Source organism: Haplochromis burtoni, unplaced genomic scaffold (assembly GCF_018398535.1).
Source record: "Haplochromis burtoni strain Fernald_Lab_line unplaced genomic scaffold, NCSU_Asbu1 Contig_237, whole genome shotgun sequence".
Classification (NCBI taxonomy): Eukaryota; Metazoa; Chordata; class Actinopteri; order Cichliformes; family Cichlidae; genus Haplochromis; species Haplochromis burtoni.
The window spans coordinates 728,560-754,580 of record NW_024582598.1 but is presented as its reverse complement, the minus strand read 5'-3'; the positions used below and the strand labels follow the sequence as shown (position 1 = coordinate 754,580).

The following is a 26,021-nucleotide window of genomic DNA, read 5'->3' as shown; positions in this document are numbered from 1 at the left end:
TACTTGCATTTTAATTACTATTATTATTATTATTATTATTATTATTATTATTATTATTATTATTATTATTATTATTATTATTATTGCTTTATATGCAAGAGGACCAAGTAATATTTTTATGACCATAGGACTGAAATTGTTTGGTATTGTTGTATTTTGTAAACTGAGAGGCTAAAAATGGGTGGATGTAAAAATCAATAAATGTCCTTCTTAACATCAAAATTACAACAAATGTAAACCAAAGAAGAAAAAAATATTAGTAAGCTTCCAAAAAGCTAAAATTAACAAATCACCATATATTTAATTAGTTTGTAAACAATGAATTTAAATAAAAAATAAAGAGAAAATATACTTTTTGGATATTTGTCACAGTTAAATGTTTCAGATCCTCTAAATAAATTTTAACATTAAGATAACCTGAGCAAATACAAAATATAGTTTTTAAATGCTGATTTCACTTATTAAGAGAAAAAAGCAACCCAAACCAAATCTTTCCTTATGTGAAAAAACAATTTCCGCCTAAATCTAATAACTGGTTGTGTCACCCTTGGCAGCAAGAACTGCAATCAACCATTTGCGATAACTGGCAGTGAGTCTTTCACAACGCTGTGGAGGAGATTTGGACCACTCTTCTTTGCAAAATTGTTTTAATTTAGCCACACGGTAGAGTATTCCAGCACGGACAGCTTATTTAAAATCATGCAAGCGAATCTCACTGCGATTTGTCCTGACTTTGACTAGGCTACTCCACAACATTCTTTTTTTCTTATTTGTTTGCTTTTTGAGCCATTCACAGGTGGACTTGCTGGTGTGGTTCAGATCATTCCTGCATAACCCAGTTTGCTTCAGGGCACAAACTGATGGTCAGACCAACAGGTAAGGAGCAGAATTCATGTTCCTGTCAATTATGGCAAGTCGTCCAGATCCTGACCATCACACATTTTGGTCAGCAGTAGTTTTCACCTTGAAATTCTCTCCTTGTTGGTATTTTGTTTTGGTAGTTCTTTCTTATTGTTGAATTATAAACTCTGACCTTAACTGAGGCTTGAGTCGTCAGTGCACTGATGAAGTAATTTGAGTAGGCGGTCCACTCCTGGGAAGGTTCAACACTGTCCTAAGTGTTCTCCATTTGTGAATATTCGCTCTCATTGTGGCTCATGTATTGCCCAAAGCCTTAGAAATGGCTTGTACCCCTTTCCAGACTGATCGATGTCAGTGATTTTGTTTCTCATGTGTTTTTGAGTTTCTTTACATTGTGGCATTATGTGTTGCTTTTTGAGATCTTTTAGCCTATATACTTCACTTTGTCAGACAGGTTTTTATTTAAGTGATTCAACAGCTCTGGCATTAATGTTGCCTAGGTGTGGCTAATGAAATGTTGTTAATCTCTGTTAACTCATGAGTAAGTATGAGGGGCAATTACTTTTTCTCCCTCAATAAACGGAATCATCATTTGAAAACAAATTTTGTATTTAGTTGTGTTATATCCGGTTAATTGGGTTATCTAGTATTAGGATGTATTTGATGATCTGAACCACTGAACCGTGAGAAATTTGAAAAAACAAAAAGAAATCTGGAAAGCGGCAAGGACTTTTTCATGACACTGTACAATAAAAAAGTGCATGAAAACCATCTAACAGAAGCCTAAACTTTAATCATTTCAGCAACTCTATAAAATGAAGCTGACAGCCGAACAGCAACGCCCCAGTTAGGTGGTTATTACGTCTGTGTGCCACATGTGTGCATGTGCACAGGCTGCAAAGTGCCCAACACTTCCAACTCACTCACTTGCAGAAGAAGCTGTGCATGCGTTTAAATAGATTTGCAACACTGCTTTAACCGAAAGAGCAAATAAAAACAACTTGGTACTTTTGAACATGCGCCAGAGCTTCAAACATATTGCGTTTACACAAACAAAATACACCGTGGCCCGAATAATGCACATCACACATCTGGAGCACGTCTGTCTCGTATTAGAAAGAAAGAAAACCAACAGCACAGAGCTGCTGAGTGGCAAAAGCAGCAGACATACAGGAAGTGAAATTTGCTCAATATACTGTAGCCTGGGGCAGTTCGAGGCATAATTGCTGACACTCCTAGCTTGGGCCATTCTGTGCTGCTGTGGTCAGGGAAACCCTTCTGTTATTGACAGCTGCCTGATGCACGACACACAAAAAGGACATGACACGATGCATGTAAACGTGGATTTATCCTTGTCCTCTATGCTTGCATAGCTTATTATAGAAGGAATCTAGCAGCATAATAAACTAGGAATTCCTGCCTGCTGTGGCAGTGCTTCTTTCCAGGCTGCCCTACTTTCCGCCTGTGGCTGTTGACTTGGATTATTTGTTCTGAATGGCCACGTAGCATAGTTTTTTTCTTTAGTTTTCTGTTAATGAAGAAATATGGTAGCTTGGCAATTGGAGCAAAGAATACTTATTCCTATTGCAGTGGATCTGCAATTAATATTTTCCCTCAGCGTCATCACAGTTGTGAGGTCAGGACTGTGTGTATAAAGAAATGTTTTTCACAGTCCTTAGAGAAGACTGTGATAATGAGCTTGAATTATCAGCAGTCCAAACAGCTTAAGTTGCAGAATGTGTTTTAGAGCTGTAAAGCACTTGATAATATGTTTACATTTAATACCTATCAAACAGTATCTGATCCGATGCATCTTTGCAGTACGCTGACGCAGTAAGAGAGAGAGAAGGGGGGGGGCACGGGAGTATGGGGGGTAAGGAGATGAACAGAACAGCAGATAATGACCTCAGCTTCCATCTGCTGGGCACCGCAGGGCGGAGACACCTTCAACCTGCCATCGGTCGGTCGCCACGGCAATCTGCCGCTCCCCATCGTCCCAGTGACATCTGCTTTTGGGTGACTGAAAGATGAATGCAGTACCAACCGCATGGGCACAGAACAGACGTCACACGGACCTCTAGACGCGCACACTAACACTGCGGCACAGATGGCCACAGACACACTACTGTGGAGATTACAATCCAGGCATTCTCCACTGCCTCTAACCTCTCAGTAAAGTGGATGTAAAATAATCACAGATTTGTACCACTGTTAGCTGTGACTATGTTTTGGGTCTCTTCCTAAAGAGATGGCATAGACTACTACTGGCTGGCATTTCAAAAACCCTGCCTCAGTGCCGTTTATTTTGGCTATCTAATATCCAACCTCCTGTTACACTGCTCACACATGACATAAGCTTCTACTGTTTTATGAAATCAGCATAGTGTTTATGCCTGTTTGAAATCATGACTCTGTTTGTTTTTAAGAGTATGGGGATTAAATGTCTTTATTTACTAGTACTATGTATCTATGGCAATATCATTTCGCTTGACTAGAGTCCCCAGCTACAGCTGTCACAGTTATTTAGTGCCTCTGCGGTAACCTTGGAAACACCCATCCTGCGTACAAGTGTTTTCACAAAGAGAGATCCTGATAAACAGGTGACGAGCTGTGAATATGGTGATTACATACAAAGCAGTCGGGAAAAAAGTAACAAAACCACCTTATGTGCTGAGTTCACTTTGAGGAGAAGGACAGCTGAAGAGAGCGAGAAGAGAGGGAGAGAGAGCTGGGGGGTGGGGGGATTAAGGGGTGGGGCGGCAGTGACAGGGGAACAGTGGAGCAGAGAAAGCAAAGGAAAAAAAAGGGGAATTCAGGTCAGTGTTGTGGATTATACATGCTGGGCTGGACATTTTGATCTATCTCTGGTTTGTAGAGAGAATGAAACACTGGGTGAGAAAGGCCAATTGAGTGATAGATGGATAAAAAAGAAAAAGCGGGAGAGTGAGAGCACGAGAGAGGAGCTGCAAAGTGACATGATCAATTGTAATTGGCTTTCATAATTTCTCAGGGAGCAGGACTGAAACTTTGTCGCAATCATCTCATGAGACAGCCAGTTAGATTTAAAGGGGGAGCTGACAGGTTATGCTTGGCTTGAAATATTACTCAATTCCCAGATAGATAAATGTGATCCCAAATGAAACTGCTCTTTGAAATCAAGGAGGTTAAGCTGAAAGGGGTATTTTTGGGAATCAGAAGTTGAAAAAGTAAACTCAGCCTTAGATGCAGAAGAGCACCAAGCGTTAGCAGAAACAGGCTAATTTCACTGGGTTGACTTGCAGGGATGACTGAATGTGTACTGTAGTTGGGTTAAACAGAGCTATTTAGAGTCAATAAAAGCCATTTTTTTGGTTGGCAGAAAAATAAAATATCTGTCAGACCAGAGTCAGAGGTGTCCAAATGTGAAAGTGTGTCAACAGTTTGTTTACTGGGTCAAGAAGAATCTAGGTCATCCTGGACACAGATGTTTGTTTTTCTGTGATCCTGCTTGATGACCCTAAGTTGACCACAGAAATATCTGAGTCTAGTAAATAAACAAGCTACAGCCCAAAATAATTGAACAAACTATCTTAATTTTAAATATGAAGATTGTTTTCAGTGAATATCCATAGATGTTAGAAAATACTGTTTTTCCTTGAGATGCTCTACCAGGCCTTTACTGAAGCCACCTTCAGCTGCTGCCTGTTTGTGAGTGTTTCTGAAGTGAGTTTTGTCCAGAATAACTCTAAAGCATGCTCTACTGGGCTGCGATCAAGTGGCAGACTTGGCTACTGAAGAATATCCTATTTCTTTGGTTTAAGAAAGTAGTGGGTTGCTTTAGCAGTATTCTTTGGGTCATTATTAACCTTCTCTGAACTTTTTTTCAACATTTGCTTTTCAGTCCCATACACTTCAGAGTTCTTCCTCTTACTCATATCTGCAGTCATAATATCGTCAGTAAACACTAGTGACTTAGATCTACTTGTGTTTTCTGACTGTACCCTACATGGACATCTTCACCTTTCTGCACTCCTTCCTGACTTCTTTTGGCTGCTCACTAAAGGATTCCCCACAGCGGATCATTTGCCTACATCTCACCCTATCCCGAGCATCCCCTTCTGTCACACCAACCCTCTGCTTGTCCTCCTTCCCTACATCCGTTAATCTTCTCTGTGATCTTTTTCCTTCTGCCTGGCACTTCCATTGTTTAATCATCTCAACCAACTTTGTGTCCAATCCACTAAACTCTGCTTGTCTCTCTGAAATATAAAAATGTGTCATTGTCCAAAAAGTTACAAACCTAACTCTAAAAGTCACATCTTACCCATCTGACATTTAAAGGGCTATCACCTCTGTTTTCAAGCTGAATCATGTTAATTTAATGTGGGTGGATAAGTGAGAGTGTCCTATTAAAATTCAAGTTAGAGTTTTATATTCTCACATTGTGCTCCTTGTCTCATTGCCATTAGATCTGGCGTCTCAGCAGGCAGGCATGTCCAGCCTACAGTTCAGATAATTTGTTTTTATAAGCCCACCTGTAACATGACTTTGCCCATAGCTAATAACATTAATCAAACATATCCCATTGCAACCTTTTTAAATAACTAATTTTAAATTGAAACAGTCATTAGTTCACCTTTTTTCATATTTTTCTGTGCCATTCTCTTTTTAGCTTTTCTTTAACCACGATGTGGCAATGGAACTCAAACTCTTTATTCGGCTGAAAGAAACAGCTAATGCTTTCAAGTCTTGAAAATTAGCTGACCTGACCTCATGATGAAACACTATCTGGTTTTTGATTAGCCATGTAAAATGTCACTTCCATACATTAGCTTCAGTTACCAGAGGCCAGTGAACTTGCACAACGGATGAACTAAACCTTTTCAGCTGCATAAAAGCGATCCATGGTATTCTAAATTGATCCACTGGTTAGTGTTCGTCTACACTCTTTGTTCCTATTACAAAATTTCAGTATGATCTTCAAATTATATCTTGAATGTTACTTCATGTGACTTTTGAAGAGATGAAAAAAGATCCTTTTATAAATACCTCTTCTTCTTCTGGCTACTCCGTTTACGTCTCCCTATAGCAGATTGTCTGCCTCAGTCTCACACTACCCCTTGCATCATCTGCTGTCACACAATGCATGTCTTCCTTCACTATATACTTAAACCTTCTCTCTGGTCCTTTACCATTCATAGTCCCTACATTCAAAGTCTCTACTCGCACCTTCAGGCTTCTAGCTGTCCTTCCCTCTCACTGACTGTGAATATGCCTTCCCCCTCTACTCTTTTTTTGTCTTCACCAAACAGTAGCTTAGTGTCCAGCACCCAGCAGGGGCACGAGAAGTACACTGGATTGTGGCTCCCACTATTAATTGGTTACATTTTAATTACTTCAACTTCAGAAATGAACTTTATTTCAACCTCAAATAATTTATGCCCCATTTGGCATGAGTTTTGTTTAGATCAAGGTGCTGATAGTGCCAACCAGGGGACCTTGCTAATATTATGTGAAGCCTGCATGACAAGAAAATAAAGAGAATAAAGAGAAAAACTACAAACAAACCAATAGAACTAAATAGAAATTTTTACAGTAGTGCTTACACTTGTTTGGCTTGTATTTGTTTTTTCATAGAAACAAAAACATTGTTACTCTACAGCTGACTTCTGGAACTCTTGCTATCCTGTTTCTTGCACTACAGTCTTCAAATTCAACATCACACTAAGAAGATTCCACCCTCTTCCCCCAGCCATGTGTGGCAGCCCACAAAACACACACACACACACACACACACACACACACACACATTCACACACACACACACACACACACACACACACACACAAAATCACATGTTCCCTAGTACACACATCATAGGCACCTACTCACACGTGCCTCCTTGCTCACTACATGAGCACACACACATTCAGATCCTGCTGTGCCTGTAAAGTCAGCATAGCTCTCAGAAATTCCTCTAACACCTCCTATCCCATGCACACATACACATTTGAACACGCATGCACGCACTTGTGTGAACCCACACAATTAATGTGAAATCACATCCATCTTCCACCCCGCTGCCCCTCCCCTGTTCTCCATTACAAATAGCTGAGGATTGCATTCTCTCCCTCTAGCTTTGCCTGATGTTGTTTTTACATGTCTTGTTGTGTGCAATACTCTCCCTTATGTAAGACAAAATTACCCAACATGAGTGTTATTCTCAGTGGGGGTGATTGCACTGGTGCATTCCAAACTCAATGAGTGATGGAAGGAGATTGAGAGAGAGGTGAGAGAGAAATAATTTTTCCTTAATGATTATCTTCATTGCAGCCCTGCTGCACTCAGTGGTCTACAATGAAGATAAGGGAGGGAAACTGGAGGGATAGAGGTATCCTGCAAAAGCCATGAGTCAAAATTAAACTCACAAGCACCTGCTGAGCTACCACAACCCCCTAGAGTCAACAATGTTAAGTGGATTACTTCTTTGCAGATTTAACCCTTACTTTAGCATGAGTACTGAGGAGTTTTGATAAACACTGACCAAAAGATAAGCAGGCACTGTGTGCAGTTCAGATCCTGTTTTCTCTTTAAAGAATCACATGTGCTAAGAGAGGGATCTGAGAGTCAGTAATATAAGTTCTGGGGGGTTTTGTTTCAGATTTTTCTTCATGTACAGTACTGTGCAAAAGTTTTGAATCTCTCCTAATTTCTTTCTTTTTTTTGCTGCTAGGAAAATGGAAAATATATAGAAATACAGTACAGAAATACCTTTGAGTTTGAAAGTCAATATTTGGTATGGTCACCTTTGCTCTTCAGCACAGCCTTAGATCTCTTAGTCAAGCTTTATTGTCATTTCTTTAGGTAGACTTCAGAAATGGATCTCTGGGCTTCTTGAAGGACGTTCAAAGCTCTGCTTTATATGTTGGCTGTCTTTTATTCTTTTCTCTGTCAGGATGATCCCACACTGCTTCAATAATGTAAAGGTTCAGACATCAGAGAGGCCAGTACATGACTGATAGTGTTCCATTGTATGTTTCTTTTCCAACCGGGCATGTCTTTACAGCATTGGTAGAGTGTTGAAAGTGATGAAAACACTTTCCAGATATCATTGTATTGTGGATCAAAATCTGATAGTATTTTTTCTGTGTTCATGATTCAGTTTAACAAAATCCACAAATCAGCTGTCTGAAATGCCGCCCCAAACCATGACACAGCCTCCACCGTATTTTACAGATGGTTGAAGACATTCATTCTTGTACCTCTCTTTTTACTTCCTTCACACATGTTGTTAACAAATTGAACCCAATAATTCATATTTGTAATAATGTTCTAGTCTTGTGTCAGATCTTTCTTGATTTTTTTCCCAATTTCTTAAGAACATTACTTGTGGATAACTGTTTGGACCCATCATTCCTTCCTTTGTCCTCCACTTGTCCTGTTTCCCCATATTTCCAATGTCACACTGCAAACCATGGTAAGCTATACCATGTTTCCAGCTAATAGGTATGGGAATCAGTTTGCAAACTGTGTCATCTTTGGCATTTTTTGTTTATTGAAATTGAAAATGTCTTTTTCCGATAGGCTGATAGTAACAAAATCTTACTATCAATTTTTCAAATTGGTTCTTTTCAAAATTTTCTGGTATCTGTAGACACATCCCCGGTTCATTCCTTGTTTTGGTGCCTTTTTATACTTGAAAATTTAAATGGTGAGTGTTAACTTGCTTAACAAACAAACAAACAAAGCATTCATCTGAAAAAGGAAGGTTTTGAAAAAACAGCCAATGTCCAGAGAGAAATCCTGAAAGAAAGCCCAGAGAACTACTGTTGTAAACCATTATAAAAATTAGAAGAAAGTCTCATTCCTTGGAACCAAAATATAAAGAAACAAGATGTGGCTCATGTCTTTTCTACAGTATTAAATCTTAAACAGTCTCTCGGTGAGATTTGATGAACCTTTGCTCTGTGCACATCAGCGCTGAATCCAAACTTGTTATCAAACAGGTCATAATTCACATAGACCCAGCCACTTTGGTTCTGGTTGGGTCATGTTCCTTCATTCTTTTAAACATGTGATCCAAAGTGATATGTCCTCCTATCAAGTCGTTCATTGTCCTTGCACTCCTTCACGAAGACTTCTCACAGACTAAGCAGGGGGCTTAGATACTGACAGAGACAGATCCTCTATTGATAAGGACACCGAAATAGAACACTTCATTGTATAACACTGTAGCTTCTTTGTGGGCACTGGCATGCCCACATGAGGTATGGGACAGGAATAGAGAGAGACATTTGACTGATACTGGGTTATTGTTGGCAAACTAAAATGTATGTGGAATTGGGAGCGTTGCACGGTTATGAAATACTCTGAAAAAATCTAAACATGTTGAAAGAGGTGTTCAAGTGTTAACCCTATGAGTTACAGACTATACAAATATTTGTACATCAAATCTGAAAGCTGCACTAATGAGTAGCTTCAGAAAGACATAAACTGGTCACACAAAGAACTTTAAAATTTGCTTTGGTCAGTTAGAAAATGCCTTCCTCTGAAAACAACAATATTAAGATGTTTCATTAATATAGGAATTAGCAAGGACATATCTCAGGTAAGTCATGTTTAAATGGTAAATGGTGTCAAACTTTGAACTTGATAGCATCAGAAGTATCAGCAGCGAGTTGCACCTCTCTTTACTGTGACGGATATTCACAGCTAAGTGGTGTAAGCAAGTCGAGCAGTCTTCAGTGCGTGAAGAGGTTGAAATAACTGAATAACTGAGTTAGTGATAAAAGGACTGCTTGTTCGGCTCAGTCTAGCATCTGACTTGACATGACATGTGGTCTAGGAGTGCTAATGTGCAGGGTCACAAGGCATCAGGGCGTATCTCCTTCTAGAGTATGATCTGTTATCAGACTGACTTTTTTAATGTTACTGGTGATTTGACTGCCACATTGATTATTTTAGGAAATTATTATATCAAATTCCATTTGACAGTTAGAGATTCAAGTAAAATCAATTATTTTGTATTTTGAGAAAAACGTTACACAACTGAATTGTTGTTACATAATGACATATGTTACATAATGACAATTCATGATTGTTTGGTCATTTATATGGTGTATTGTTAATGATGTATACACATTTGCCCTTTCTTAAAATACGAAATACTGAACATCATTTCAAATTAAGACAGAAAAATTAAAGACAAGAATCTCCCGTGGATCATGTTGGCTTTGACACATTGATCTTGTCACCGTTCCCTCGCTGAAAAAGTCTTAACTGCACATACATAATAGCAGTGCTGGTCAAAGGCCACAACCCTTAGTTCCCAGGCTTGTTTGCACTTTACACACATTATTTATAATGGGATACAGAACTTGATGAATGAGCCTCCATGATTTTGCTCTCAATCTCTCTCTGTTGGGCAGGCATGTTCTGCTAAAGGGGGGCTCAGAGAAGAAAAAAGAGGAGAGTGTGCTTTTTAAATTAATCAATCCTCATTTCCCCCTCTCGTCTTAAGCAGACGGACCTCTCTTGGAGGGGGGTCTGTAGCAGTAACAGGGGGAAAAAAAGCACAAAACTGTCATCTGTTTTCAGGTGGCAGAGGCCCAGCTTTAGCTGTGCATTGGCCAGGAGAGTGAAGAGATGGACAGGAAGAGTGTAATAAGGAGGAGTAGGGGGTCATAAGGATTGAGAAGAGAGGAAGGATAGAGTAGAAAAAAGGAAAAAGGGTGAGAGGCAGGTGGTGAAAGTAAGCAGGAAGAGAAGCAATAGGCAGGAGAGAATACTAGGCCCCATACTAGGAGTTGGGTCGGGATAATAGCCGAGGATCATGAGATATGCTGGTCTCCATACATGTACAAAGGCAGCTCACAGACGACAGTGCAGTGGCATACCGGGCACTGATCCAGTCTCATCCCCCCATGGGAAGAGTCTCTCGTTCCCTCTGTTGGAGTGTCTCTCTCCCTTTCTCTCTCACAAATCACTTAATTCCTATTTCTCTTTCTCTCCATTTCACTCCCTCTCATCTCTCTATTGTCATCGTTGGTCCCATGTTATCCAATAAACTCTCACTCTCAATGCTTTTCCTCACTGGTGCTCATAATCAAATTAGATGTGCTCCAAGTAGCAGGAGGAGAGACCAGTAGAGACGCCACAGACAACGCCCTTTAACTGACATTTATTTTCTCAATAACTTGTGGTTTTGGCAAAGAGAATGGTAGGTGTTACACTCCCATAGAGATGCATCCGCACACATGTGTATTAAATAGGCTTAAGATAATGACAACAAACTCAGCGTGAGTTTCCCCTCAAGGTCTACGAGCTGCATTTCTCAGAGAAATTACAGGTCACTTTCGGTGTGTTTACAACCACACATCCTTTTTGTCACATGTGGTTGTCACTATAACTGTAGATGGTTGTGTGTGTGTGTGTGTGTGTGTGTGTGTGTGTGTGTGTGTGTGTGTGTGTGTGTGTGTGTGTGTGTGTACATATATGTGCTAACCTCTCAGATCTCAAACTGACAACAACACCAGTTCACACGAAAATACAATATTACACAAATATGATATATGTATATATAAAAATAAATAATACATTTGTAACATTATCAGTGGTTACCTGAATTGCTGACTTACAGGAAATTAGAAGTCAACAACTATGATAAAAAATACATTTTAATGATTCAAAACTTTGCTTTTCATTGCTTTGCATTCACTGTATTCTGGACTAGATTTGAGTCCCCCGTGATTCTTTAAAGAGTAAACAGGATCTGAACTGCACACAGTGCCTGCTTTTCTTAGTTTTTATATTGTTGTTTTAAATAGAATATATTTGGTTTTGGTTTGGTTTTATGATCATAAGTGGTTTGATTTTTCTAGTTCCTTTACATTCTTTTTTCCTCTTTACCTTTGCTTTCTGACCAGTATCTATTTAAAGCTGTTTTGTGTGTGTGTATGTGTGTTTTTGTGCATGCGCTGCTCTGCTGCAGTACAGCACCGATCATTATTATCCATGCTACCCACATGCCTAACCCCTAGAAGCCACAGCCACTGTTTATCCAGCCCACCAAGCACATGAGCAGCCATAATGACACTAATTGCCCAAGAGCTCACTCTTCCTCTGAGTGGTTTTGAACTGCATTGTGCCTTAAGAGCCATCTGTGTTCCCATCCTAAATCGATTTGTCTTTAAAATTCCAAAACTACAAGAGGACAGGGAAAGGCACCACTCTTATTCATAAATAATGTGTGTTTGGCATGAGGGGTGTGGGCTACTGTTTCTGTGTCTGCTTGAGCTGGGAGTTGGCCCTCTCTTGCCCACTGGAGGTCTGGGAGAGTAGAGCAGCTTGTGACATCTGACCCTGCTGCTATGCAGCTTACAGAGAGGAGTGGTGGGGAAACCTGCCAAAACAAACCGATGTTTGACTTTGGTGGAATATTTCTCATCATTCTTTTCTCGTGGATAATTCACTTTATTTGCACAACAGGGAAATGGTTGTTTTCATTATGATGATATTAGTCATTTTTTTGAGTCACTTAATTGAAACACAAATAATCTTCAGCAAAAAAAAGCAAGCAGTCTTTTATTTATGATTTCATGGAATCAGATAATTGTGCTTTTTATAACTAATGTAATCAATTACAGATAATTATACAATTAAGGCAGAAATTAACACATACTTTCATCCTGGATTTAACTGCTGAATTTTCCCAGCTGACTGGTTAATCATCTGGTTTTTAAACATCAGAAAATTGTAAAATTCTCATTACAAGATCATAGTCCAACAGATAGCATAAATGATCCTAAGGAAGTCTAACATTTCCTTCATAATGATTCCTTAAGACCTGAATATATTTAGCCAACAAAATGTTGTGGCAATAAGTTGCCTTTGTCGTGTTTGTTGTTAGCGTAATTCAAACCATAGCTACTAACCTCATGCTCTAACAAGACAACATAACCACATAATAGGAGACAACAGCTGTCCCGATGCAGTTTAAAATAAACTACATCACTTCTTCTTTTTCTTCTTCTTCTTTTGGTTGCTACGTTTAGGGGTTGCCACAGCAGATAATCTGTCTCCAACTCACCCTATCCCTATAGCCTCCTCCTCTGTCACACCGACCCTCTGCATGTCCTCCTTCGCTACACCTATGAACCTCCTTTGAGATCCTACTTTTTTCTTCCTGCCTGCCAGTTCCATTTTCAACATCCTTTATCCAATATATCCACCATCCCTCCTCTACACACGTCCAAACCATCTCAGTCTTGCCTCTCTAACTTTGTCTCCAAGCTGCTTAGTTTGAGCATGTTCGTCTGATATACTTATTTCTAATCCTCTCCCATCCTGGTCACTCCCAATGAAAATCTTATCCTATTTTACACCTAAAGTTCAGTTCTCATAAATAAAGATATCTCATCTGTCTGTGCGCAAATAACCTTGAGTGTCAAAAACAGTGCTATATGTTTCAATACGTCTATTTTATTGGGAGTTAGGTCAACAAGTTTCGCTCTAACTTAAGCTTCTTCCTTTTGGCTTCTCTCGCTGTTTGAAAAAGGTATACACACTGATAGTGTTGCATTTATAGAGAGTGACTTTGGATGTTGTGATACACATGACCACTAAGCATTGCAAAATACAACATTGCATGGCACTCTCTTGTCATTTGCATCAAAGAAAGTCTACATCAGACTGTGGGGGTGGTGGGTGCGGCCTTATCCTCAGATATGTTTTGCAAATAGGTAGATTGAGAGAGGTGGAATTAGCTTTGAATGGCTCTCTTGTATTTTAATGTTTCAAAGACACGAGGAAAGCACAGTAGTTCTTCCTGCAGGAGGTTAATGTGTGTCTCTGCTCACTTGTCAGATGTAATTGAAGGGAACAGCTTATGAAAATGAGGTGGCAGGGACGAGGTCTTTAATTAGATCATGGACAGAAATGAATTAGAATCACCACTCTCATTACCCACAGCAAAACTGGAGCAGCACAACAGTGAATACAAAAAACTTTAATATCTTCGAGGCTGTGTTAGGGTGTAAACTGGGTTTTAAGTGGGACTAGTGCTTTGTCTCATTGTGCCACACTTGCCAAACAATAATACATGAGGACATTGAATTTCTGTGTTAGTAAATGTAAGGCTTATTTCCTTCCAGATCATTATTTATTAATAGTATTATTATACTTGTGAAAGGTCAAGCTTTAGCCTGCTTAGGGGATGAATAATGCAACATAGAAAACTGAGGACATCTAGTGGTGAGTCGGACAAATATGATAATTAGAATAAAGTTCTTCTCCACATATTTTGACTTTCAAATTAGAATAATAGCTATATTTTTTATTGCTTTATTTTAATTAGTAATCACTACTAAGCATGATAATATCTCATCACAGTAGTGGAGAAAATCTGTCAATTTATACAAAGACAAAAAAAGATTAAGAAGGCTTTAATAATCCAAAATCATTTTCCTGATGATTTTTAATTTCTAGTTTCAAAAAAGCTGCACTGACCTTGAAATGCTTTACATTCGCCCCAGTGTGTAGACTCGGGCATAAAAATTCGACCGTAGTTTAATCTGTAAGGCAGAGTTTCTCCGCAGTTCAGCTCTCCCATTGGTCAATCCTGTGTGAGCGGCGCCCAAGGTTTGCCTGAGCAAACAAAAGAAAGGAAAATTTACTTACATTACGAAACGGAAGGACGCAAACTGTCTGTTGGAGAAGTGGCTCAACCAGTCAGCGCAGCCTGTCATACACGTGTTTGCTGTACTGCAACAACGTGGGCTTTCTTTACGAACAGAAAGAAATTCGTTAGATAAACACTACATCAAGGTATTTCTGGACACTTTGCTATAGCCGTTTGGTGAGTTTGTATGGATTTTTTTTATTGACGCTGTATCTCGGAAAGTCATTTAATAGGTGAAGAAAATGCCGCTGACTTGGTTATTGGTGTCCCAAAATTGGTTATAACCAGTTAACTGATATAATAACACGATAAATATGACATTTTTCTTGTTGGATGCTAATGAATGAATCATTTTTTTTGTCTCTGTAAGTAAAAATCCGTAAGCCAGGACTTCACACAAGACAGTATGGATAATGTTAGCTGGGTTACGACAGGTGAAAACTAATCAACCGACCAGTTTTCCTCTGTGAAATATGTATGTAGCAATCCTTTAACGACAAATTACCTGCGGCTAAACTCAGTGACCCGCGAAAGCTCTCAGGAGCCCCTCTGGAGAAGTTAGTCTTGCGCTCTTTTTTCCCGCCAATTTAACTTCATACATTGTCAATAAAAACAATATCAAAAGTTAATGATTCACTGCGTGTTTCACACCGGTGTAATTCGATCACATGTTAACACATTCTTAGGTTTTGCAATTTGGATTTACCCACTTGTGTTCGTACAGTCTCACTGTAATGCATAGGTCCGAATAATGTAAACAAATGGATGTAAACAAAGGGTTAGCCACACCTCTATAAGGAAAAACACCATCATGCTGTCAGTTTAATCAAACCATGAAACAGACAGGCTGTGCTGTTAAGTGTTATAACTATAAATTTACTGAGCACATAGCGAAATTCTCCATTTAAATGTTGGTGCAGGGCAAGTACCTTGTTAAAATAGACAGTTTAGGAGTCATTCTGTGCAGGGTTTTCCTTGAATCTGACCCCGCCCCCAACGAACACACACACATACGCACAAACAAAATGATCTTTCTCTTGTCCTAACTTCTAGATAAATAAATTAATAAATACAACATATTATTTAACAAATATAACAATTAAAATAAGTTGTTGTTTTTTGTTGCTACGGAAATGTCTTTTAACTGTTAAACCCATTTACTTAACGTCAATATATTTAAAGGACAGTAAGGGTGGTAAGTCCCACAACTTATGTGCAGCCCTTGAAACCTGTTTGAGATGTTTTGTTTTCTTCCGATCTTGTTTGACTTGACTGGCCTGTTACATATTACCAAGAGAGAAATTCCTTTCAATTCTGTTTACTTCCTTTATTTTTATAACTACGTTTTCGACTTTTATAGTCCAATACATTCCACAGCTTGGGTCTTTTTCTGGGGAAACACAAATACTAGCACTGATTTGATACCCTGTTATGTTTATGTCGTCATCTACAAATAAAAATAATGTATTGATTCAGCCATGTAAATTAAGTCTTATCTGAAATTAAATGCTCAGTATGAGTTTGATTATCCTTACCTTAAAAGAAGGCCAAAAATGTATTAAACAACATTATTCAATTCTACTTATTTAAGTTCTGGAGTATTGGTGACAGGGTCGTGTCAAGCATAGCATACAGCAACTAAATATCTCGCTGGATAGCGGGACATGTGTTTATTTATTTTCCCCAAAAACACTATAGAAAATTATAAAATAAAATGTCTTTTTTTCCACTTGCAGAAGGACCCTTGGGACTTTTAATACTATTTGTCTACTTGAGTAAATAAAGCTTGTAAATGCCAGTATTGCTAAGAACTTGTCCTAGAAATGTAAAGTACATTTGTAAGTCATTTACTGGATTCCTGTTTTCTGTGTTTAGTCTTAGATGCCACTATGAAGTACATCCTGGTTACTGGTGGCGTTATATCTGGTATTGGTAAGGGCATCATTGCCAGCAGTGTGGGAACAATCCTTAAGTCCTGCGGTCTTCATGTCACAGCCATCAAAATCGACCCATATATCAATATTGATGCTGGAACCTTTTCACCCTATGAGCACGGTAAGTAATTTATAATTTACTGCTTCTAACAATGTCCTTGTCCTCAGTCAATTGCCATCAGCAGTTTGATTCAATTGTTTGATGGAGTTCTGTGGTTAACATTTGACAAGAAGCGCTGTGGGAGTGTTAGAGCCTTTAAGGTAGAGTGGTGTGGGCACAGGTTGTTTCCATACAGTGTACAGTCCCTGACCATTTTTTGAGGTGCACCTGTTTAACTGATTGCCAATGGAAGTGTAAAATCAACCAATCACATGGCAGCAACTGAGTGCATTTAGGCATTTAGATAATAATAATAATAATGGATTGCATTTATATAGCGCTTTTCGGGGCCCTCAAAGCACTGTACAATTCCACTATTCATTCACTCTCACATTCATACACTGGTGAATGATAGGGTCAAGATGAGCTGAAGAAGTTCAAACTAAGCAGCTGAATGTGAAGGAAAGGTAGATTAAGTGACTTTGTACATGACATGGTTGTTTTTGCCATCTGGGTTGGGATTTCAAAAACTGTTGATCTCTTGAGATTTTTTTATACAGTGGTCCCAAAAAAGAGAAGATATCCTGCATATTTGTGTGTTTGTAACCACAAACACCTCATATACAGACCACCAACAGTTGTGAATGTTTTGCAGCAGCATTTTTAAGCAAAAGCAAGCATTGGGTTGTACTGCTAGTGATGCATTAATGGCACTGCTTGCTTTTCCAAGTTTTTGTTGAACAAACTAAATTTAGGAATGGCATCATTCATAGCTCTGACTTTGGAGGCAAATGGAACACAACATTAGTTCACTGTGCCAAAATCACAGATCTTATTCCAATAGAGAACCTTTGGGATTTGGTGGAATAGGGAAGTTGCATCTTGGACGTGCAGTCAACAAATCTGCACCAAAGTAAGTCATGCTTTTATGTCAGCATGGACCAAAACCTCTGAACTGTTTCCAACACTTTGATGAATCTGTGCCACTAAGAATTACGGCAGTCCTGAAGGCAAAGGGGGTTCTGACACAGTATGAGCAAGGTGTACGTAATAAAGTGTCAAGTATATATTTATTTGTTATGTTAGTAAGCGGGGCTCAAGTGGGGCTCAGGAAAGATTTTTACCAGGTGAAAAGCTACTATGAAACAAACCGTGTGAAAACACTGATGTAATGTTTGTCTTTTCCAGGTGAAGTGTTTGTTCTCGATGATGGTGGGGAAGTGGATCTAGATTTGGGTAACTATGAGCGTTTCCTGGACATCCGCCTTATCAGAGATAACAACATCACAACTGGAAAGATCTATCAATCGGTAATCAACAAGGAGAGAAAAGGAGACTACCTGGGCAAGACTGTACAAGGTTGGATATTACTGTTTACATAACTGCTTTTATTGCCAAAACGGGCCTTAGGAAAGCAGATTTGACATGTGTGCATGCATTTCTCAGGGTTGAGTTATACAATGCAAATGCACAGATAGCTATAGCTAAAATGTTTCTTTTCTTTGTCAGTGGTGCCACACATCACAGATGCTATTCAGGAATGGGTAATGAAGCAGGCAACCATTTCAGTGGATGAGGACGGTGTGGAACCTCAAGTTTGTGTCATAGAGGTAAGCTGGGATTTATGTTGTTGGCCAAGGTGACCTGTAGTGTAAATAAATATGCTGCAGTGGGAAGTATCTTATTTACATTACCATGGGTCATTCTTTAGTCTAGTAGTTCTCAGACTTTAAAAAAAAAAATGCTCCACTTCAGAAGTGGAATCCTTGTTGAATTTTTCTGAAATAAAGTAATTATAATATCTACAACAAATGTATTTTTCACATAAAAATGTATCATTTTCATTCAACTTAGTTTCATTTAACATTTTTCAACTGGTCGTCCATGCCCCACTTAGCTCCACACCTCACAGTCTGAGTACCACCGCTTCAATCATTTGTGTAATTCTGTTTTTCTAGTGATTTTGAGAAGTAGACGACATTTTCCAAAAGGATTGAAAAAAAAAAAAAAAAAGCTTGTTGCCTGAAGCGATAGCAAATATTGGCACCATTCAGCAGCAGGTCTGAGAAATAGCTGAACCCGAACAAATGAGTGTCACTGTGATGCACCAAAAACCCCCCCAAAAAAACAGTAAAAACTGGTAAATAGAGGGATTTAAAAAATGATTTGCTGTTGAAAGGTTGTAAAAACACTGGCGCTGTTTCTAGCCTTGGGAAATAAATGTTTTATGTATTTTTAAAAAACAGTGTTAAATCATTGTGTTATAAATCAAGTGTTTATTTTACAGTATGTGCTGCAGAATTATTTCGTCTTTAATATATTTGCAGCTTAAAAGAGTCAAGTTCTCATAAACCAAGTTAAATTATTATCCTGCCTCTAGCAGTTCTTTCTATACAGCATACTTCAAACCAGCGCTGACAGTATTATGGGCTTGGTACTGCTGACAGTGTGCTGTATTTCCCAAGTCTTTCCAAAGTGCTGAGGCTCAGCCTGTGTATTCTTGCATGTAATTCTGTGCTTTAAGCTGGTGTTTTGTGTCCACAGCTAGGAGGCACAGTGGGGGACATTGAGAGCATGCCTTTTATTGAAGCTTTCAGACAGTTCCAGTTTAAGGTGAAAAGGGAGAACTTCTGCAACATCCATGTCAGCTTGATACCACAGGTATGGTTTGCTAGTGACCATGCACAACCAAGTAGTGTTAGCAGATATTGTAGAAAAATTGATTACCTGTAAGATCACCAGATCTAATGAGTAATTTGAAATATTTTTGTTTCATTAGTCTTAAATTCATTCTTTTGGTAATTGAAGGAACATGGTATTGAACAGGGGGGGGGGGATAATCACTTTGGACACAGCCATTTATGCTTTGTTTTGTGTGGCTGTATCTTTTCTCTAAAGCCCAATACCACAGGGGAGCAGAAAACCAAACCAACCCAGAACAGCGTCCGAGAACTCAGAGGGCTGGGATTGTCTGCAGATTTGGTGGGTAGTCAGATTAAACTGATTCTTATATCTGCAAGTCAAATGGATATCAAATGCACTAAGCATTAAAATGGCTAACTTGAATTAATTTTACAACTGCGTGCTAAATCAATAGATGAACTGTTTTCTGTAGGATTGATTTGGCAGATTTTTTTTTACCACTATTATATCAGTATCATCTGAGAATGTCTGTCACTGGATTGGGGGGAACTCACAGGGATCATTTTGTGAGGACGAAGAGTCATATGAGATGTGAAATGCCCGGTTTTAGGTTTTCTCAAGTCAGCTAGCACAAAGAAGCTGGTTTAAACTCGCTTAAGAGTGCACCTCTCAGATCTTGTCCTCATTCTTCTGATAAAGCCATCCTTTTGAATCACATGTTAATTTCATTATGTACACAATCAAATAAAATTTGGAGTGTATTAAATCGTAAACACTCAAGTGTGCGCTCTGGCATTATTTTGCTTGTATACATTATCCTGATATATATGTCCTTCTTTTGGCAGATTGTTTGTCGCTGTACAACTCCTCTAGAAACATCTGTCAAGGAAAAGATCTCCATGTTTTGTCATGTGGAGCCCACACAGGTGATTTCCTCTAAAACTGTAGGTAGGGTAGGCTACTTATGTTAGTTATGAGCTAGTGCAGTTCTCATCACTACTCACATCTACTCTTTCAGATAATGTTGTCATATGTTATAAATAGATATAACATTATATAATAATTTATTATTATTAAGTAATTACTTTTTGTTGCTATGATATCATTAGATTTAGATAGATGCTGACCTCAGATGTGGAAAGCATATCCTCTCATTAGCCACTTTGTTAGGTACACCTGCTCAGGTGCTTGTTTGAGCCAAGCATCAGAATGGGAAAGAAAGTTGATGTGACTTTGAAAGCTGATCTACTAGAATTTTTCATCTCCAGGTTAATTCCAGAGTTCGGAGAAGAATAGACAGACTGCTTTGAGCTGATAGGAAGGCAGCTGTACCTCAAATAACCACTCGTTACAACCAGGGTATTCAGAAGGGGTCAGAATGTGGTGTAGAGAAATTGAAAGCGTGGATCCATCCTACTTTGTATCAACAATTCAGACCAGCGGTGATGTTGCAAAGATGTGGGGGATTTGTAACATTTTATACCAAGAGACACTGTGGTCCTTTTGATAGCTAAGGCATACCTAATAAAGTGACAGGTCAGTGTATTAAAATGGTTTTTTAAAAAAAAGGTAGCAGATGACAACAAATAACACGTCTTCTAATTCCTTTCAGGTGATCTGTGTCCACGATGTCTCCTCAATTTATAGAGTTCCTCTGCTGCTGGAGGATCAGGGTGTTGTGAGGTACTTGTGCGAGCGGTTGAACTTGCCCATTGAGATGAGACCCAGAAAGATGTTCACAAAGTGGAAGGAGATGGCTGACCGGTAGGAAAGAGTATCTCAGCCTTTAACTATTTTGAATTTTGTCTTGAACAGAGAAAACTAGATACCGGTACATTCATTTAAGGTACAAAAAGGTGGACTTGGCTGCTATGTGTTTTGGACTGTGTATTTCGAAGCCTTGAATATCCACAATGCTGTTTTTGTTTGTTTGTTTGTTTGTTTTTGCTCCTTGCTCGTGACATAACCTCAAATACAACACAAAAAAAGGACTCTGTGTGTTTATTAAATTTAAAACTTGGTGTCAGACTTGTAGATCATCCAGGCATGATCTTTTAGTCACCATTACACTGCTAATGAAAAAAAATATTATATTCACTTCTTGAACATAACATTACTAGACAAGTAGGCGTGACAGATTCAATCTAAGTTTCAGAACCTCCTAATACGTCAGCAATAATGATGCTTGTTATGATTTTGGTCACAAAACTTTCCCTAAAGAATGCTGACACCAGAAGCAGATTTATTTATTTATTCTTTCCCCAGTGAGTACAACATACTGAGCGTTGAGGGGATCGGGTAAAATGGGTAGCTGAGGAAGTAATCATTCAAAGAATGCACCAGATTCTGTACTATAAATCATCTCCGTCTCTTTTCAGATCCGACCGTCTCTTGGAGCATGTTTCCATAGCCCTGGTGGGAAAATATACAAAGTTAGCTGACTCCTACACATCTGTTATTAAGGCCCTAGAGCACTCAGCCCTTGCCATTAATCACAAACTAGAGGTCAAGGTAAGGAGACAACTCTCTTCTAATTTCTGAATTTTGCATCGCTGTTTTCAGTTTGGACTGTTTTTAGATAAACTTGCTATACTTAAATAAAACCTCACATATTCCTGTATTTGTACAGCCTGTTGTTGACTGATCTCTATCCAGATTACACTGTTTGTTGTTATTGCAGTACATAGACTCTGCAGATTTGGAGACTACTACCCTGCAAGATGATCCAGTGAAATATCACGAGGCCTGGCAGAAACTCTGCAGTGCTCAGTGAGTAGACAAAACAAGGCGAAAACACGCTAATAAGTGTGGATAATCTTGGATAATCAGCAGCGGTTGATATTAAAATGTACACTCTATTATATATATATATACAGTATTATAGTTCGTGCAGCTATGGTAGTAGCAATATTGCAAATGGGTTAAAAGAAAAGTCCTGCTTGTCTGTGGCTGTTTCAAAAGAAGCAGTAACAGGTTATGCTACAAGTTGGGGACAGCCAAAAAGATTATTGTATTACCGCAGGGGGTTGTTTTGATAAAGGAAACACAATTTAGGATAGTGTTGTTGTTTTTTTTCTTCTTTCTTCTTCATCTTTTTGAAGAAAAATGTCACTAGTGTGTCTTAATCAGATACTATCACAAACGAAAGCTTTTCTAATTATGTTACTTAGTTCACTAACCATACGATACTGAATTATCTTACATTGGCTGTACAATACCAGCCTGGCATTTTGCTTTTATAAGTTTTCCAGAGAGAGTGACACAAGGTTTAAATAGATTTAAGTGGTTCTACATGTGTCTGTGAAATCTCAGTGAATTGAGCATTGATGGTCTTTTCTTTCTTTTCCACAGTGGTGTCTTGGTGCCAGGAGGTTTTGGTGCAAGAGGGACAGAAGGCAAGATGGAGGCTATTTCTTGGGCACGGAAACAGAATAAGCCATTCCTGGGTAAGGGAGATGTCAGGCTATGCTGTATGTTGTGTATCATATCATATTGCAGTTGGACGTAGTTTGAGCAGTTATTGAAAGACAAATAGGGGGAAACACATTGAGTTGATTATAGATATAGACTCAGTCTAAGCAGAGACTCTGTCCTACACACCTTAGTGCTGGGTGGTGTAGAGGATGTGCTGGGATGCTGTTCATATATTTTATGTATGATATGAATTTTTCAAATAACGCTTACACCAATGAAAAGACAAACCCCCTACTGGGGTTTTGTTTCAAGGTCTTGTATTTGTTTTGGCTGCTGAAATTCTCTGTGGTGCATATTGAAAGGGTAATCTGTATTTACTGCACACCTTTCTTTACTGACAATTAATCATATGAGGTAGCATTTAATATCCAAATTCATTACATGTAGTCAGTGATTTATATATTATGTAAAAAAGATGTTGTTTAATATTTAGAATTCCACTGGCCTTGTTCTTTGCAGGTGTTTGTTTGGGCATGCAGCTGGCAGTGTGTGAATTTGCCCGCAGTGTTCTTGGATGGGAAGGTACGTGATTGTTTAGTTCTGCTGAGGACACAGCTAAGAAACATTTGCTTCCAGTGGTTTCTAATTTAATGATGATTAAGGCTTCCACCTATTGGAAAGCTGATTTGTGCTCAGATCAGTTCATCTTGTGTTTTTCAGATGCCAACTCCACAGAATTTAATCCAGAATCCAAACACCCTGTGGTATGTTATCTTCTTTGTTTTGTTTTTTTACCATGCATGTTTACCATCCATTATTAGTTATATAATCTTGATTTGATCCCTACAGGTAATTGACATGCCAGAACACAACCCAGGCCAGATGGGTGGGACTATGAGGTTGGGAAAGAGGCGGACCATTTTCTCATCCAGTACCAGTGTGCTGAGTATGTATCTCCCTGGATCAAATGATACCTGGACTTCTTCTGCCTAATTACTGTTGATAAAATATTTTTTATTCTTCCAGGAAAGCTATATGGAGATGTGGAATATGTTGACGAACGGCACAGACACAGATTTGAGGTAGTGATCCAAACAAGGGTTTAATTTTTTTTTATTATACAGCGAAAAGTGTGGAAATTATTTTGTAAATACAAAATTTATTAAGCAAAACGTATTGTGTGCAGTAGCTTATCTAACTTTGAGATTTGATTTGAACATTATTTTGTTTTGTTGGGCCCATGGCTTTTCTTCTAGAAGTACTGCAAGAACAAAACAAAAAATAAAACCTTGGATCACAGAATCTTATCTTATTTCAGGTGAATCCAGAGCTGAAGCATCACTTTGAACAAAAAGGACTTCAGTTTGTTGGTCAGGATGTGGAAGGAGAGCGGATGGAAGTCATTGAATTAGAGGGTATGGGGAAAGTGTGTTTGAAATCCAGCACCCACCGGCTTCTTCTAATACATACAATTCTTGAACACGATGTAGAGAAATCATGTTTAACCCCAAACTGTCCTTCTTTATGATATCAAACATTTAATCTTTGTTGTTTTAAATGAAGCCTGAGGGAGCAGAAACGTGCAGTAATATGCAATTTTTTGGTTTCAGACCACTGTTACTTTGTTGGAGTGCAGTATCATCCAGAGTTCACCTCCAGACCTATCAAACCTTCTCCTCCATACTTTGGTCTCCTGCTGGCCTCTGCAGGAAAACTCCAGAGCTACCTGGCCAAGGGCTGTCGCCTTTCTCCACGGTAAACACCAGCACATCAATCACTTGCCAATCCAAAAGTTATTTAAAGGAAATGAAACTGCAATGGTGACAGTCCAACAGTTTCGAAGTTTAGCTTTAACTGCAGCTATAACTTCCCAGTTCGCTTATTCCATCACGGTGTTTCTCCAACCTCCAAACAGTTGAATGTTATTTCACCTTGCTCTCATTTTTTATCATATTTAGCTGACATTTATGCTTTGATGACACTTTTAATAAGTAATCTGAGTGGTAAACATGTGAAAAAAACTCCTACAAAGAACCTACAACTTGATCAATATTTAACATCAGTCATTAAGCATTTTGCCCACACATATTATATCTGCATTTAAAACTGATGCTATGTCACAACAATTCCCGCAGTTACAGAAAAAATTGCCCCTATAATGTCTTGCTGATGTAATAATCTTATGAATTTACCTTTCATTTCAGGGACACCTACAGTGATCACAGTGGTAGCAGCTCTCCCGACATGGACATGCGTGAGCTGAAGTTTCTGTCTTTGTAGAAGTCATTTTTGTGTATGTGCCGCTCATGGAGATCACCCAGGAAATACCCTGACTGACTCTGCACAAACAATCTTTGTATTACTCTGTATTTTTGAATTGTTAATACTTTATTGTCATAACAATTTATAATTTATGTTCTTCAAATATTTTGCCTACAGCAAAATATTAAAGGTAGTGAATTCTGTTTATTTTAGTGTTTTAAAGTTGCTGCAAAAATCAAGTATTAATAAAGGTTTTATGAGGGAACTCAAAAAAATGTTGCTGTAATGGAACTTGTTAAAAAAGAATACACTAAGGTACATGATTAAAGGGAAGATATCAGCCCATCGGTATAAAGTGTACTGCCGTTATCATAATGATGTTCTGGTAAAATAATGAGAAGATGTGTATTTTGGAGTTTTTCAGAGAAATATTTTTCAGAGACTTTCTCTGTTTTTTGGAATTGTAGCATCTGAGAAAGGGTTAGGTGGGATTATATATATATATATATATATAGGGAATTACTGATATATTTACCTTTTTAAATTGTTGTAATTGTCAGTTTTTTCATCTGTATTTCCCCCATAGTTTAATACTGGTTTGGTTTTAAGCAGTCTTTCTCTGTATTACATCCAGATCTGTTTGGACATGAAGCTGTGACTCTTGGGTGAAAATGTGAAATATTCTGCTCTGATAATGTTAAAGATTTAGGAATGAATTTAATTTCTGCACGTAAGCTGTCATTTGAAGACTCGCTCACTTTGGAACGCCATTAGTTTGTGAAGCCCTAAAACTGAACTGACCAGTTCATGTTGCACAACTTTTGCCTATGACCAGGAAACATGATTGCCCTTTACTGCTATTTCTGACTAAGAACTGTTTAAATTGAAATATGCTGATGCACAATCATCTGACAACTGGGGAAATTTAAGCAACCTTTGCGACAACAACAGAATAAAACTAAAACTACAATCTCAAATGGAGCTTGAAGCATCAGTAAAAGCATCTAGTAGGTTATAACTATCAAATGTCCCTCTTGCACTTTCAGTCTACTAAGTAACATGAGATCCCATTTTGTTACCATTGTGTGACCCAAATGCACTGAAATGCCTTTTATTTATTAAATTTAGATGCATGTGTTATGCAGCACGT

The 26,021-nt window shown here is 38.5% G+C and overlaps 1 protein-coding gene across 3 annotated transcripts; it reads left to right on the top strand.

Annotated features, from left to right (window-relative positions):
• The first annotated feature begins 693 nt into the window (after positions 1-693).
• Positions 694-26,015, top strand: LOC102302885 (CTP synthase 1). Of its 3 annotated transcripts, none has more exons than XM_005938220.3 (18): positions 694-876; positions 16,394-16,573; positions 17,741-17,911; positions 18,062-18,162; positions 19,097-19,213; positions 19,451-19,534; positions 20,041-20,121; positions 20,808-20,959; positions 21,574-21,706; positions 21,876-21,964; positions 22,547-22,641; positions 23,129-23,191; positions 23,330-23,373; positions 23,459-23,555; positions 23,636-23,691; positions 23,928-24,024; positions 24,220-24,364; positions 24,814-26,015. In XM_005938220.3, the coding sequence occupies exons 1-18, from the start codon at positions 861-863 to the stop codon at positions 24,887-24,889; spliced, it is 1,797 nt and encodes a 598-aa protein (XP_005938282.1). In that variant the 5' UTR covers positions 694-860; the 3' UTR covers positions 24,890-26,015. The 3 variants fall into 3 exon arrangements, with proteins under 3 accessions (XP_005938282.1, XP_005938283.1, XP_005938284.1); XM_005938221.3 differs by lacking the exon at positions 694-876 and adding an exon at positions 14,538-14,695; XM_005938222.3 differs by lacking the exon at positions 694-876 and adding an exon at positions 14,549-14,664.
• Positions 26,016-26,021: the final 6 nt, after the last annotated feature.

Bases quoted from the DNA above. Each gene is read 5' to 3' on its own strand.
- LOC102302885 (XM_005938220.3), top strand. The intron at 23,692-23,927 runs GTAGTGATCCAA...ATCTTATTTCAG, and splicing joins GGCACAGACACAGATTTGAG to GTGAATCCAGAGCTGAAGCA. The intron at 24,365-24,813 runs GTAAACACCAGC...CTTTCATTTCAG, and splicing joins GGCTGTCGCCTTTCTCCACG to GGACACCTACAGTGATCACA.